The sequence below is a fragment of the Coregonus clupeaformis genome, unplaced genomic scaffold, assembly GCF_020615455.1.
Source record: "Coregonus clupeaformis isolate EN_2021a unplaced genomic scaffold, ASM2061545v1 scaf3388, whole genome shotgun sequence".
In the NCBI taxonomy this organism is placed as follows: Eukaryota; Metazoa; Chordata; class Actinopteri; order Salmoniformes; family Salmonidae; genus Coregonus; species Coregonus clupeaformis.
Window position 1 is genome coordinate 19,090 of NW_025536842.1, and position 14,635 is coordinate 33,724.

General features: G+C 41.1%; 1 protein-coding gene across 1 annotated transcript; it reads left to right on the plus strand.

Annotated features, from left to right (window-relative positions):
* Positions 1-1,717: 1,717 nt before the first annotated feature.
* On the plus strand, positions 1,718-2,673 carry LOC121562042 (N-lysine methyltransferase KMT5A-like). Its single transcript, XM_041874432.2, has 2 exons — positions 1,718-1,739; positions 1,917-2,673. Exons 1-2 carry the CDS (start codon positions 1,718-1,720, stop codon positions 2,525-2,527), a joined length of 633 nt encoding a protein of 210 aa, XP_041730366.2. The 3' UTR covers positions 2,528-2,673.
* Positions 2,674-14,635: the final 11,962 nt, after the last annotated feature.

A 14,635-nucleotide genomic window follows, 5' to 3' on the forward strand; every position in this document is an offset into this window, starting at 1 on the left:
GTTTTCCAGACCAATGAACCAGTCATGGGACAACAAACTGAGAAAGGCAATGCAAATGAGTGGTTTGTAACAAAAGCACCCTCTGGAGCAAAGCAGGTCCTTTTTTACCAAGCTTGCAAACATTGGACAGAAGAAGCAAACAATTGCAAACTACATGAAGAATCTGAAGAGGTTTCTTCGCTACATCACGACGTCAACAAACCTCATCCAGACAGAAAGGAGCTTGTATGAGCAATGCAAGCATTTCCAGGACTGCCTGAATGACTTACAGAAGTCCATGAGCAAGCAGGTGTCTCAGGAAATTACCAGGAAAAGGTGTATATATTTAAATTGATCCTCACGGAAATGTAGTTAACATTTTAAGTGTATATTGTTGTCGTTCTTCAAATCATTAATGTATTATTGTTTTTCTGCAGGTACACACAGAGATGACAGTTGCAAAGACACCAAAAGAATGTGTGGCAGTCTTGGAGGTGGCCAAGAAAGACTTTCTGGGTGTCATTGGGAAGGCCATGAGTGAAGAATCTTTGGATGAACCTGAACAACTGCTCATGCTGTACTACCTGGAGTCTCTGCTCATGCTGAAACATCTCCAAAGGGCTGGAGTTGTAAAAAATATGACCGTAAGTTAACTAATGTCATTTAATTGCTATAATGTTGAATCGTATTTGCTTTTTTGGCATATGTTTTATTGATATGTCACATTTTTTATTGTAGCTGAACGAATGGCTCTCAAGGAAGGAGTGCATCTTGCCAAATGGTGAGAAATGGACTGTCATCTGTGTTAAGCAACACAAGACAGGGACACAGCAGGTGGCAACTGTTTCGTTAGACGAGGAGGAAGATGCTGTAAGTATATTTACCACAATCTGGTTATTGTGAATGAGATTGATTTAATACAAACCTGGTAAATATGTTTTTTTTGTCTACATTTTCAGTGGTTGGATACGTACTACCGACACGTTCGACCAGCTTTTTCTTCAAAACTGTGATGACGTGGAAGAAGATGAGAGATTCTTAATTTCCACAGTTGGAAGTGCCATCTACAACCCTTCCAATGACCTACAAAGGTTTCATGCCAAGTAAGTCGAACACTGTTAAGAACAACGCTGTTTTTTATCATTACACAATACTTTTATGACAGTACAGTTTTCTAAAACCAAAACTGATTATTCTTGTTCTTTCATCAGATACAAACTCCCCAACATCACCAGCCAGGTAGCAAGGCACATTTTTGAGACACATACCAAAGCCAACTTCACGGATGCAGAGAAACAACTTGTTGCTGACTACTTGGCCCATACAACTGCTACAGCTGACAGGCACTACCGCATGAAGACACCACTCAATGCCTGCATGGGAATGAAGCTGATCTCCAAAGTTGCCATGTCCAGTGAATCTGAGTAAGTATTTATACTCATTATATAAATGACCCTTTACAATGTCTTGTAAAGTTGTTACATCTGGCTAACACGTTTTTGTTATTTTCCCTTTTTCAAGTAATGAGACTGCAGGCCCCTCCTCTGCAAGCACAAGTTGTAGAACAGGAGCATTGTCCAGCAGCCAAACGTTGGATGAGGCACAGGCCTTGAACCTCTTCTATCAAAGCTTCCCTGTCACAATTGATGGACAATCAATCAAAAAGAAGGATAGACTACTGATTGCAGGAAGGCATGAGAGACACTGCTTTGACAAGTGGAGAAACCAGCAAGGGAAAATGAGACGGGATTATGTGATCGGTAAGATGCAGCTAAAATACAATAGACTGAATACAATTTTAACATATTAGGTATTACGAGAATGTACTTGATTTAGTCACATAACTACGACTGTAAGTAGTCCTGGATAAGGGCTTCTGCTATTGAGTAAATGACATTAATAATAACACATGTATTTTTGTCTTTGCATTGTTACAGCTCACTTCCCCAGAAGAGAACCCACTGCCAGAAAAGCAGAGAAATACATTAAACGGCAGAACTGGGAGAAGAACAAAGTGAAGGTGGAGGATGTCCTTCGTTACTGGCAACCTTCAACCAACATTGACACAAAAAATGAAAACAAAGCAATTATGAAACTGGTGAAGTCCCAGAAGTGGAGAGGATTGTACATTTCCAATGACCCTGTCAAAGGAAGAAAGGTCATGACAACACGGAAATTTGCTGAAGGGGAAGTCGTCTGTGACTACCACGGTCTCCCACTCTCAGAGAAGCAGGGGAAAGAACTTTTGGCAGCAACAGATGAAGACGAGATGGGGTACCTATATTTCTACAGGGATGTATCAGGGAAAACGTGCTGCATAGATGCCAAGACTGTGCCCTGCCCTTGCCACCCAGAGAAGGACACAATTGGACGGAGGATCAACCACTCCAGAAAGAGAAGCAACATTAAAGGTCAGCTTCAGCAACTTGAAGAGGATGGCAAAGTGTGGAACGTCATCCTTTTCATTGCCCAACGAGACATTCCGGTGCAGGAAGAACTGTTGTTTGACTATGGGGTGTCAAGAAAATATTTTGGTGGAGAAGGATAAGATTTGGAATGGCTTGACAGCTAGGCCAGTCAGCACGGAATCACCAATAGCTGATGGGACTCAAAAATATCCTTAAACCCCTTTTTAAAATGTACATCTGTAATTTTGGTAATATATTTAGCCATGCATGTTCAACTTAAATTTCAGTTTTGGGTATCTGCACTTTAAAATAAACAACACATTTAAAAGAGAACCTGCATGTTGTTTTTATTTTCATCCTTGTCTATGGCAGATGCCATCTTGGATGTAATATTTCATCATCATTCTTTATCAGACACCGTTTCTATGGTCCCCTTGTAACCTTCCTTGATGAGCTCGATCAGGCCTGTAGAGCTGGTGGCGTGACCTATGTCATTGTGTGGGATAATGTCAGGTTCCACTATGCTCATATGATGCAAGCATGGTTTCAGGCCCATGCACAATTTACCAGCCTGTATTTACCCCCATACTCTCCTTTCCTTAACACGATTGAGGAAATTTTCTTCACATGGAGATGGAAGGTTTATGATAGGCGCCCTCATGAACAAGTCACTCTTCTCCAGGCCAAGGATGACGCATGCAATGACATCACGGCAGACCAGTGTCAGGCCTGGATTCGCCATGGCCAAAGGTTTTTTCCAAGATGTTTGGCTAATGAAAACATCCATTGTGATGTAGATGAGAACCTGTGGCCAAAACCACAATAATAATAATAATAATATGCCATTTAGCAGACGCTTTTATCCAAAGCGACTTACAGTCATGCGTGCATACATTTTTTTATTTTTAGACAGAGTTGATTAAAATGTAGAAGTACAGTAATCACTCCTATGTTTAGCTTTTTACAGTACAAGCAAGCAAGTTGAGGAATACTGCATTTGATGTTTTACAGTACTGTATTGTTTTTCATCAATATTTTTCAGATTTTGTTCAATGATTCCACTGTGTCTGTGGTATTCTCTCTACTTCTGCAGTACTTCTACAGGGATGTATTTACATGTAGTACCATAATGAAACATGTATCACCTATTTTGTACTACAATATTTACAGTTTTTTTTTTTTTGCCTATTGCTTACACACTTTTTGCAGAATTTGGCTCATTATGTCAAAACTCAACACACAAGCCAATCAGACATAACACTTGGAGATTAACAACTCACATATATGCCAAAATGAAACACTGCCATCAAAACTTAACACTCCTTTCTACAAATGAAATTCTTGCAACAAAACCATACACACAAGCAACATTTGAATTACACTTTCATATCACTAGAAACACACTGATGGGCTTTATATAAAACACTGCAGTCTTCGTGTTTCTATTTTTATTGTCATTTTATTGTCATTGTCTTCTGTAAAACTCAAAAGTAGAATTTTTGCAGTAATCAAACAGTATTTACAAAAAAGTTTTTACAAAAAAACAAACATTCTTACAGAAATTCTTAACATCAAATTTAGCAACAAACAAAAGTAAAAAAACTAAACAATTACTGGATAAATTGCTATTGGGGGGAAAAACATATACTTGTTTTGTGTGCGTGTGTGTGGTGGGGGGCGGGGGGGGTTATGGATCACGCCTTCTGTTCGGATCTGGCCACAAGACCTCGTCAACATCACAGGCAATGTCCTCGCGGGCTAGGCATCGGGGAAAATATCGCCTTGTGTGCCGAATCCACCCTTGGATTGATCACACCTCAATGTCTCCACATGCCTCTTCCATTGCTTGCAGAAGAGTCATGCGGGCATGTGGTTGCCGATCATATACTTTCCACCGCCACGCTGAAAAGAATTCCTCGATTGCATTTAGAGAGGGGCTGTAAGGGGAAAGGTATAAAACTGTGAAATGATTATGGTTGTTGAACCAATCTCGGACCAGAGCAGCCCGGTGGAAACTAACATTATCCCAGATGACAACAAACCTGGGCTGCTGTGGTATGTCCTGCACAACTGCATGTAGTGCATCTAGAAATGCAATGATCTGTCCTGTATTGTAGGGAGCTAGAGTGGCATGATGATGCAGGACTCCTTCGACACTAATTGCAGCACACAAGGTGATATTTCCCCCACGCTGCCCATGGACATTTACAACAGCCCTTTGTCCAACTACGTTACGGCCCCGACGCCTGGTTTTGGCCAGATTGAAGCCTTCCTCATCCACGTAGATGAACTAATGCGGCAGTTCGGCGACATCAAACTCCAGAACCGTCTGTAACAGAAAATATTGAATATTGTTACTGAAAACACATACAGGAACTACAATGTCTATATTTTCACACAAGTAGGGGCTGGGTTGGGTGAGTATAGACCAAAACTACAAGCTACAGGCAGGGCAGGTGGCAGAATAAACCCTCATTCCCACATCACAATATATAGTATGTAAAGTAAAGTGACACATACCTGCACATAATCATGGCGCAAGTCCTTGACCCTGACACTGTTCCTCTCAAATGGCACCCTGTACAGCTGCTTCATTCTGAAGTTATGTTTCTGTAGGATGCGACTTAGTGTAGAAATGCTGACCCTGTTGATATTGTTGAATTCATTTCCATTTGCAATTATGCGTTGTTGCAACTCACGAAGTCGGATTGCATTATTTTCTCGCACCATTTCAATGATGGCAAGCTCGTGTGGTTGAGTGAAGAGCCGTTTCCCTTCCACCTTGAGGAGGTCGTCCAACCATTCTGTAGAAAATGCCACCACAAGATGTCATTGGTTAGGTTATTTTTCACATACTGTACTTTCAAACTGTACACAGTACTGCAACATCACAATGGTATTCCTTTACATATACAGTACTTCACTGTACTATCCATTTTTGTATAGTATAGTTACAGTTTTTTCTGATTGGTTAAGCACATTTTTTGTAACTATTGGCTATTTTTGCAAAACTCTACACACAAATAAGAAAACCTTTCACCCAATTATCAAAACATTGTAGTTCTCTTGCAAAAGCGAACACAGCTAGATTAACTCTTCACACCTTCTTAAAAATTGTGTTTTCGTATCAAACAGTAAACACAAGCCATCATCTACTAAGCACACAATGTGCCAACTACACACTGATGGTATGAATACAAAACACATCTGGCTTTTGCTTTCTCTGTGTACAGATGTCAATTTGAGGTCATACTTTTGTCATAGTGTCATGTAAACATACAAGGATCCAAACTTCAAGTATTGGTGTTTATTCACACTCATCAAAACCAAGACAAAGTCAGAACACAAAATAGTAATTTCACAAAAAAAATAAAAACAATCAGCCTACATCATGTCGTCTTTCTGGGTACGGCCACAAAATTTCGTCCACATCGCATGCGATATCCTCCAGTCCAAGGCACCGGGGAAAATATCTCCTTGAATGCCGTATCCAGGCCTGACATGATGCCTGGTCAATATCTCCACATGCCTCCTCCATTGCCTGTAAAAGGGCTACCTGTTGATGAGGATGACGGTCGTACGCTTTCCAGCGCCAGGCAGAGAAGAACTCCTCGATGGGATTTAAGAATGGAGAGTATGGAGGGAGGTTGAGTGCCATGAAGAATGAGTGGTCTGTAAACCAGTTGCGGACCAAAGCAGCCCTATGGAAACTAACATTGTCCCATATGATGACATATCGGGTATGCTCTGGTCTCTGAACAGTGAGCATGTCATGTAAGGTGTCCAGGAATGCAATAATGTGTGCAGTGTTGTATGGGCCTAAGGTTGCATGATGGTGAACAACACCATTTTGGCTTATAGCTGCACACATGGTTATGTTACCACCACGTTGTCCTGGGACATTGATGATGGCCCGGTGTCCAATAATGTTCCTGCCACGTCTCATGGTTTTACAGTTTTTCTCAATTGCTAAAACACTAAACCCTATTGTCTGAACCAAATGCTCAGTTGCCTGAACCCACTGATTGAATCAATCACTCTTTTGGCAAAACCGTAAGCACTTTTCACCTGTTTAGACATAACTTGCCAACACATTTTCATTGAGATGCACCCGTGCTGCATAATGGTGAGCACAGGTGACAAAAGTCAAACACAATTAGAGCACAGGCGTCACCACTTGAACACAACAACTCAAAATTGATCACACTTGTGGCTAATGATGTGAGGGAACATATACAGTAAGCCAGCTCAGAGAGCACTGGTTTGTGAGGCCCTACAATGGATAGAAATCTGAGAGGAAGAGTTCGTGTGAGAGGAGGTCGAGGTGGTCGAGGTGGTCAGCGAAGACAAAGAACAGTAATATCTGATGAAATCAGAGCTACTGTGATTGACCATGTTCTTGTCCATGGTATGAGCATGAGGGAGGCTGGACAAAGGGTACAACCAAACATCAGTAGATTCACTGTGTCCACCATAATCCGAAGATTTAGAGAAGAGAACAGGTAATTACCTTTTTTTGACATTATAGTACAGTATGTAAATGTTGACAGCAATTACTGTATGACATACTATATACTGTACCACAGTATACTGTAAGTAAATATATGTTTCAGTACATCACTGTACCAATGTACTGTAGTATTGTAATGGAGGGTTGGTCTAACTGTTTGTAGGCCTAGTATTCCATGTATATTTTTTGTAACTCCATGTTCTCTTTTTGTAGAATTGAAAGACTGCCACATGGGGGGTGGGAGGACAGGTATGTTCTCCCCACACCAAGAGACCCTAATTGTTGATATGGTCCGTGAGAACAATGCCATTAAACTGAGCGAAATTCAGCAGAAGATCATTGAGGACCATTTAAATTTTGAGGGTATCAACAGTGTCAGCCTCTCTACTGTTGATCGTGTCCTCAAGCGCAACAGACTGCGCATTAAACAGCTATACAGAGTGCCCTTTGATCGCAACTCAGACAGAGTCAAAGAGCAAAGATTCCAGTATGTACAGGTTGGCATATATCCAGACACATTCAATGTTGATTACTCTAAGTAGTGATTTACTGTGGTGGCCTAAATCACTTTTTCCGTATCACTTACAAAACTATATCTATTTCTACAGAGGGTTTTTCAACTGGATGCAATGGAAAGACCCCATCAATACATCTACATGGATGAAGCTGGGTTTAATCTCACCAAAAGGAGAAGGAAAGGCCGAATGTGATTGGCCATCGGGCCATTGTTGGTGTTCCTGGGCAGCGTGGTGGCAATGTCACATTATGTGCTGCCATCAGCAATCATGGGGTTGTCCACCATCATGCCAACCTGGGGCCCTACAACACTCACCAGCTCCTCATTTTCCTCAATCACATGCGAGATGCTTTGTTAGGGCAGCAGGATGAGCATCCCATCTATGTTGTTGTTTGGGACAATGTGAGTTTTCACAGAGCCCTCCAGGTTAGAGAGTGGTACAATATGAACCAAGGTTTTATCAATCTTTGCCTTCCACCGTACTCCCCTTTCCTAAACCCCATTGAGGAATTCTTCTCCTCATGGCAGTGGAAGGTATATGAACGCCAACCTTACACCAGGGTAAATCTCCTGCAAGCCATGGGACTTGCCTGTGGTGACATAGGTGTGGAGGCATGCCAAGCCTGGATACGGCATGCCAGGGTTTTTTTCCCCCGTTGCCTGGCCGGACAAAATGTGGCCTTTGATGTGGATGAAGTCCTGTGGCCTGACCCAGTACGGAGACATGATGCTGTGGCTGAGTAATGCACTTATTTGTATATTTTTGTACTTTATTTTTACATGGGCTTACTGTACACAAGTGGCAAACGCATAAGATTTCTGTTTGTTTTTACAAGTGCTACATGTAAATGCACAAGATTTCTGTTCAGTGAACAATAAACATTTATTTCTCCAGCTTCATGTCCTGAGCATTGTGTTTTCTATTTTTCTACGTAGTGTTTAGTGACTGTTCAGTAGTGTTTTATATTTTGATTGACTCTGGGCACGATTTGACAACATAGTTCAGTTTTGAGCACAGATTGAACTGTTTTGAGGTGAAAGTTTGGTTTTGCAAGAAGAGTCTGAGGTTTTGTGAATGTAGCTTGAAAATTGGGTTTTGTGTTCACAGTTAAGAGAAAAGGAGAGCAGCTTTCAAGAAATGTGTCTTAGCAATCGAGAAAAACTGTACTGAGGTTAAAACCGGCCTCATCTACAAAAAGTAGCTCATGTCCCATGGCATCTGCTTCTAGGTCCATCACTCTCTGGACAAGACAAAACAAATGCAACACATCAGGCCCATGCACAGCACTACAGTATGCACTTCCAAATTCAGAACCAATGACACTATAGCTTACCTGCACATAGTCATATCGCAGTTGCTTTACACGTTCTGTGTTTCTCTCGAAAGGAACTCTGTAAATTTGCTTCATTCTTATTCTGTGGCGCGCAAGTACACGACTTAGTGCAGAAATACTTACACTGTGTATATTTTGAAAGATGGTGTCATTATCAATTATGCGCTGCTGTATTTCGCGCAGTCTTATTGCATTATTGGCAATCACCATGTTCACTATATGGGTCTCTTGCTCTGGAGTGAACATTCTTCCTCTGCCCCCAACATCTGGACGTCTAGCAATTCTGTAAAGTAACAATTTCAGTATTTTTGCATGTATGGTACTGTTGTGTTTCTCATTAGAGTATGGCAGTGCTACAAAGTAGTTACCGATTCTCATTTCGAAATGTCCTAATGATGCTTGCCACAGTGTAGCGGCTCAAATTAGGCTGAACCCGTTGGCCAGCTTCCCTCAGGGTCATCCCATGGTTGATGACATGGTCCACTATTGTAGCTCTGATGTCATCAGTTATTCTATTTCTTACTCTTCTTACCCTTCCTCTTTCCCCTCCTCGTCCTCTTCTTGCTCCTCCTTGTCCTCTTCCTCTAACTTCCTCTAACCCTCTCGCTTCTTCAACTCCACGTCCTCTTCCTCCAACTTCTTCAACTCCACGTCCTCTCCCTCGGCCTCCTCGGTCTCCTCTGATTCTCACTCTTCTCCCTCTTACTGCTCCTTCCATTGTACTCCACACAGACAGCTTACCTGTGGCTTATTTATAGTGCTTAGGCTGATTGCAAAGTGAACTAATTATCTACAACAGTTTTCACATGTGCAAGTGTGCCAGACAGTTGGCAAAATAGTGTTAATGATAGCCATACATGTGTATAATTTTGCTAGGAGTGTGTTGGAAATTTGGTAATTGAGTGTAAGCAGTGAGTTGTGTTTAAAGTTCTGCAAAAAGAGTGTTGTGCAGTGAATTGTGCCTACAGTTTTGCAAAGTGTGTGTTACAAAATTGTAAACTGAGTGCAAAGCAGTGTTTGTGCTTTTAGTTTTGCAAACTCAGTGAGTGGTTTTGCTATACGTATTAATAGTTTTAGAAATTGTGCTACAAGAATCACGATTAGCGCTTAAGCATTCAGAAAAAACTATAGTACAGTAATACTGTAATATCATACAGAATCATGTGACACATACAGTAGGTACAGTCTGGAGTAGAAACTTGAAGATATACCTGTTCTCCAGTCGGAATGTCCTTATTATCGATGCTACTGTGTAGTGACTGAGGTTAGGGTGGACTCTTTGCCCAGCCTCTCTCATGGACAGGCCATGATTTATCACATGGTCCACCAGAGTAGCCCTGATGTCATCTGATATACGTCTCCGCACTGGTCCTCGTCCTCTTCCACGTCCTCTTCCACATCCGACTCCTCTCTCTCTTTGTCCTCCTCTTACTCTGACTCTCATTGCCTCCATGCTTGCAAAGTTAAAAATGGCTTACCTGAGGCCTATTTCTAGTGCTAAGGCTCAGACTGATTGGTGTTCTGTTTTCTGTGCAAGTGTTTTCAGGTGTGTATGTAAGTGCATACAATTGTCAGATTAGTTTTGTATTTTGAACAGAGTGTTTTCCCAATGATAACAGGTGATTTCGTTTTTGAACAACGTGTCTAATGTAAGAAAACGTGTGTAGTGTTTCGCAATAAGTGTGTTACAGAAATGCAAACAGAAATACAAAGTGCAAAGTTGACATTGTGTTTAAGCTATGGTTACACTGTGTTTAAGGCATGCTACAAGGAGTTTAGGTATTGAGGCTTTGGTCTAAGCATTCGGTTTTAGTGTGTAAGCAATGGGCAAAAACTGTAATGATTGTACGAACAATGACACAGTGAAACTATCGGTTGCTTGTGTGTGGGTGATCTAAATTAACGTTTCATTGGTATTTCACAATAAATTTGTATTTTGAATCAATGATTGTGCAAGTGTAAGATTTCTTTAAAGATATGAATGCACAATGCAATGTTTTGAACATTGGACAGCCTGTGTTACAAGTGATGACTCTCTCTCTCTCTCTCTCTCTCTCTCTCTCTCTCTCTCTCTCTCTCTCTCTCTCTCTCTCTCTCTCTCTCTCTCTCTCTCTCTCTCTCTCTCTCTCTCTCTCTCTCTCTCTCCATCTTTCTTTTCATCGTCCCTCTCTCCGTTGGCTCTAGTACTCTAGCTGGTTCTGGTGTCTGGCAGGGACACAGTCCCCAGTGTTTGTCTTTGGTGCCCTCTTCTGGCTGTATGAAACATAGCTATACTGTATCTATAGGACGGGTGTTAAACTCTTTTAGCTCTGCAGATTTTAGCTCCTTCCTTGTCCTTGATTGATCAATTAACATAAATGATTAGTTAGAAACTGCCCTCACCTGGTTGTCTAGGTTTTAATTGATTAGTTAGAAACTGCCCTCACCTGGTTGTCTAGGTTTTAATTGATTAGTTAGAAACTGCCCTCACCTGGTTGTCTAGGTTTTAATTGATTAGTTAGAAACTGCCCTCACCTGGTTTTCTAGGTTTTAATTGATTAGTTAGAAACTGCCGTCACCAGGTTGTCTAGGTTTTAATTGATTAGTTAGAAACTGCCCTCACCTGGTTGTCTAGGTTTTAATTGATTAGTTAGAAACTGCCCTCACCTGGTTGTCTAGGTTTTAATTGATTAGTTAGAAACTGCCCTCACCTGGTTGTCTAGGTTTTAATTGATTAGTTAGAAACTGCCCTCACCTGGTTGTCTAGGTTTTAATTGATTAGTTAGAAACTGCCCTCACCTGGTTGTCTAGGTTTTAATTGATTAGTTAGAAACTGCCCTCACCTGGTTGTCTAGGTTTTAATTGATTAGTTAGAAACTGCCCTCACCTGGTTGTCTAGGTTTTAATTGATTAGTTAGAAACTGCCCTCACCTGGTTGTCTAGGTTTTAATTGATTAGTTAGAAACTGCCCTCACCTGGTTGTCTAGGTTTTAATTGAAATGAATTGAAAGGAAATAACTAAAACCATTAGTCAGTCTGACACCCCTGCTATAGATGGGTTGGTTACTTAGCAACAAAACCGACGTGTGCGCAACTATGAGTCAAAACAGATGGGGTTGGCTTAGATTGTCGACAACATGTAAACTATTTTTCTTCTCCAATGTTTATTGAAAACAAATACATTTGCAAAATGAGGACTTGTTGTCTCTCAAATACATGGTTAAAGTTGTTGGTTAGTTAGCAAATATTACTTATTCTTTAGTGTAAAAATGTGGATTCCAAAAGGCTTTAAATATAAAGGCAGGTGTCCTTATATTCAAATATGGATCTTGAAGGGGAGTTAAATACATTTTGAACACTTATTTTCAGTGGCTGTAAGAATTTTTACTTTGTCCCCGGGTGTTATTCAACAACTTCCATGAGAAACATAAGCCATAAAATATTTCAATATTTCAAATCTTTATTATGTTATAGTCCTAGTTAAATTCTCTCTTAACAATAACGTTTTTGTCATGATTATTGTATTTATTTTTATTTTATTTAAGATTTTCACTTTCCAACCTGTTAGTTTGTTGTAATTATCCATTTAAGAAAATCAACCCCTTCCTACAATCAAGTTTCAAGTTTTTTATGTCACGTACACAAGTACAGTGAAATGCCTTTCTTGCAAACTCTAAACACAACAATGCAGTAGTCAATATCAAAGTAGTACTAAAAATAACATAAGGTAGAACAAAAACAGGAGAATTAAGCAAGCTTTATAAAGGGTCAGTTCCAATACTATATTTCCGATGTCATACTAAAGTATATACTATATATATATACTATAAGGATACTGGAGTGATGGAGGTAGATAGCCTACATGACATCTGCTCTGTCCAACATTTTGTTTCAAAATCATGGGCATTAATATGAAGTTGGTCCCCCCACTGATGTTGGCCGTAAGGGTCTTCCCCAAACTGTTTCCACAAAGTTGGAGGCACAGAATCATCTAGAATGTCATTGTATGCTGTAGAGTTAAGATTTCCCTTCACTGGAACTAAGGGGCTTAGCACGAACCATGAAAAACAGCCCCAGACCATTATTCCTCCTCCACCAAACTTTACAGTTGGCACTATGCATTCGGGCAGGTAGCATTCTCCTGGCATTCACCAAACAAGATTTGTCCGTAGGACTGCCAGATGGTGAAGCGTGATTCATCACTCCAGAGAACGCGTTTCCACTGCTCCAGAGAACAACGTTGGCGAGCTTTACACCACTCCAGCCGACGCTTGGCATTGCACATGGTGAACTTAGGCTTGTGTGCGGCTGCTTGGCAATGGAAACCCATTTCATGAATCTCCCAATGAACAGTTATTGGGCTGATGTTGCTTCCAGAGGCAGTTTGGAACTCGGTAGTGAGTGTTGCAACCGAGAACAGACAAGTTTTGCGCGCTTCAGCACTTGGCGGTCCTATTCTACGAGCTTGTGTGGCCTACCACTTCACGGCTGAGCCGTTGCTGCTCCTAGAAGTTTCCACTTCACAATAACAGCACTGACAGTTGACCGGGGCAGTTCTAGCAGGGTAGATAAATAACAGAGAGAAATTAATTAAGATTATTGTTTTTACCAACATTCACAGACACAATGGATTAAGACTATTGTCTGTGAATGTTGGTTAAAAAAAAGGTTCAACACTTGCAATATAAGTGACACAGACCAAATCCAAACCTTAAAAAAAGCACAACACAATAAATTACTCAAAAACATTTTTTATTAAACAGAGCAAACCTTGGAACATTATAAAGAATCACACCAACATGGAAAATAGATTAGACAGTTTGAATAAATTACACACATTTTATGATCTGAACAAGCACACTAAATAGAAAACCACACAACACAAAATCAGAACAGTGTAAATGTGAGAGTCTTTAAGAGTCTTGGTAAGAGGTGCTGCTGTTTCCTTCCTCCCCTTGTTGAGTCTTGAAGTGGGTCGGCTCCCCTTCCTTCTGGCTGACAGAGGTCTCCCCTCTTTCCTTGTGCACCTTCTCATCCAGCTTCCTCCTCCTTGAGGCAATGGCTTTTTTGAGTCGGTCTTCATTTGAATTCAGCTGCTGCATACCTTGCATCGTGACAATGGGGGAGGTGAGGGGCGACTTGCTCTTCAATTTGATGGGTGAGACTAGCAGGGGGCTGACGGCGACCACCATGCGGCGCCTGAGGATGAGCTGCTTCTTGCTCGGGGTATGGTACTGCTCCAGCTCAGGCATGGTCAACTTGGAGGGTGTCTTCAGGCACAGCAAACACAAAAGAGAACATACAGTGGGGAAAAAAAGTATTTAGTCAGCCACCAATTGTGCAAGTTCTCCCACTTAAAAAGATGAGAGAGGCCTGTAATTTTCATCATAGGTACATGTCAACTATGACAGAGAAAATGAGAAAAAAAAATCCAGAAAATCACATTGTAGGATTGTTAATGAATTTATTTGCAAAGTATGGTGGAAAATAAGTATTTGGTCAATAACAAAAGTTTCTCAATACTTTGTTATATACCCTTTGTTGGCAATGACACAGGTCAAACGTTTTCTGTAAGTCTTCACAAGGTTTTCACACACTGTTGCTGGTATTTTGGCCCATTCCTCCATGCAGATCTCCTCTAGAGCAGTGATGTTTTGGGGCTGTCGCTGGGCAACACAGACTTTCAACTCCCTCCAAAGATTTTCTATGGGGTTGAGATCTGGAGACTGGCTAGGCCACTCCAGGACCTTGAAATGCTTCTTACGAAGCCACTCCTTCATTGCCCGGGTGGTGTGTTTGGGATCATTGTCATGCTGAAAGACCCAGCCACGTTTCATCTTTAATGCCCTTGCTGATGGAAGGAGGTTTTCACTCAGAATCTCACGATACATGGCCCCATTCATTCTTT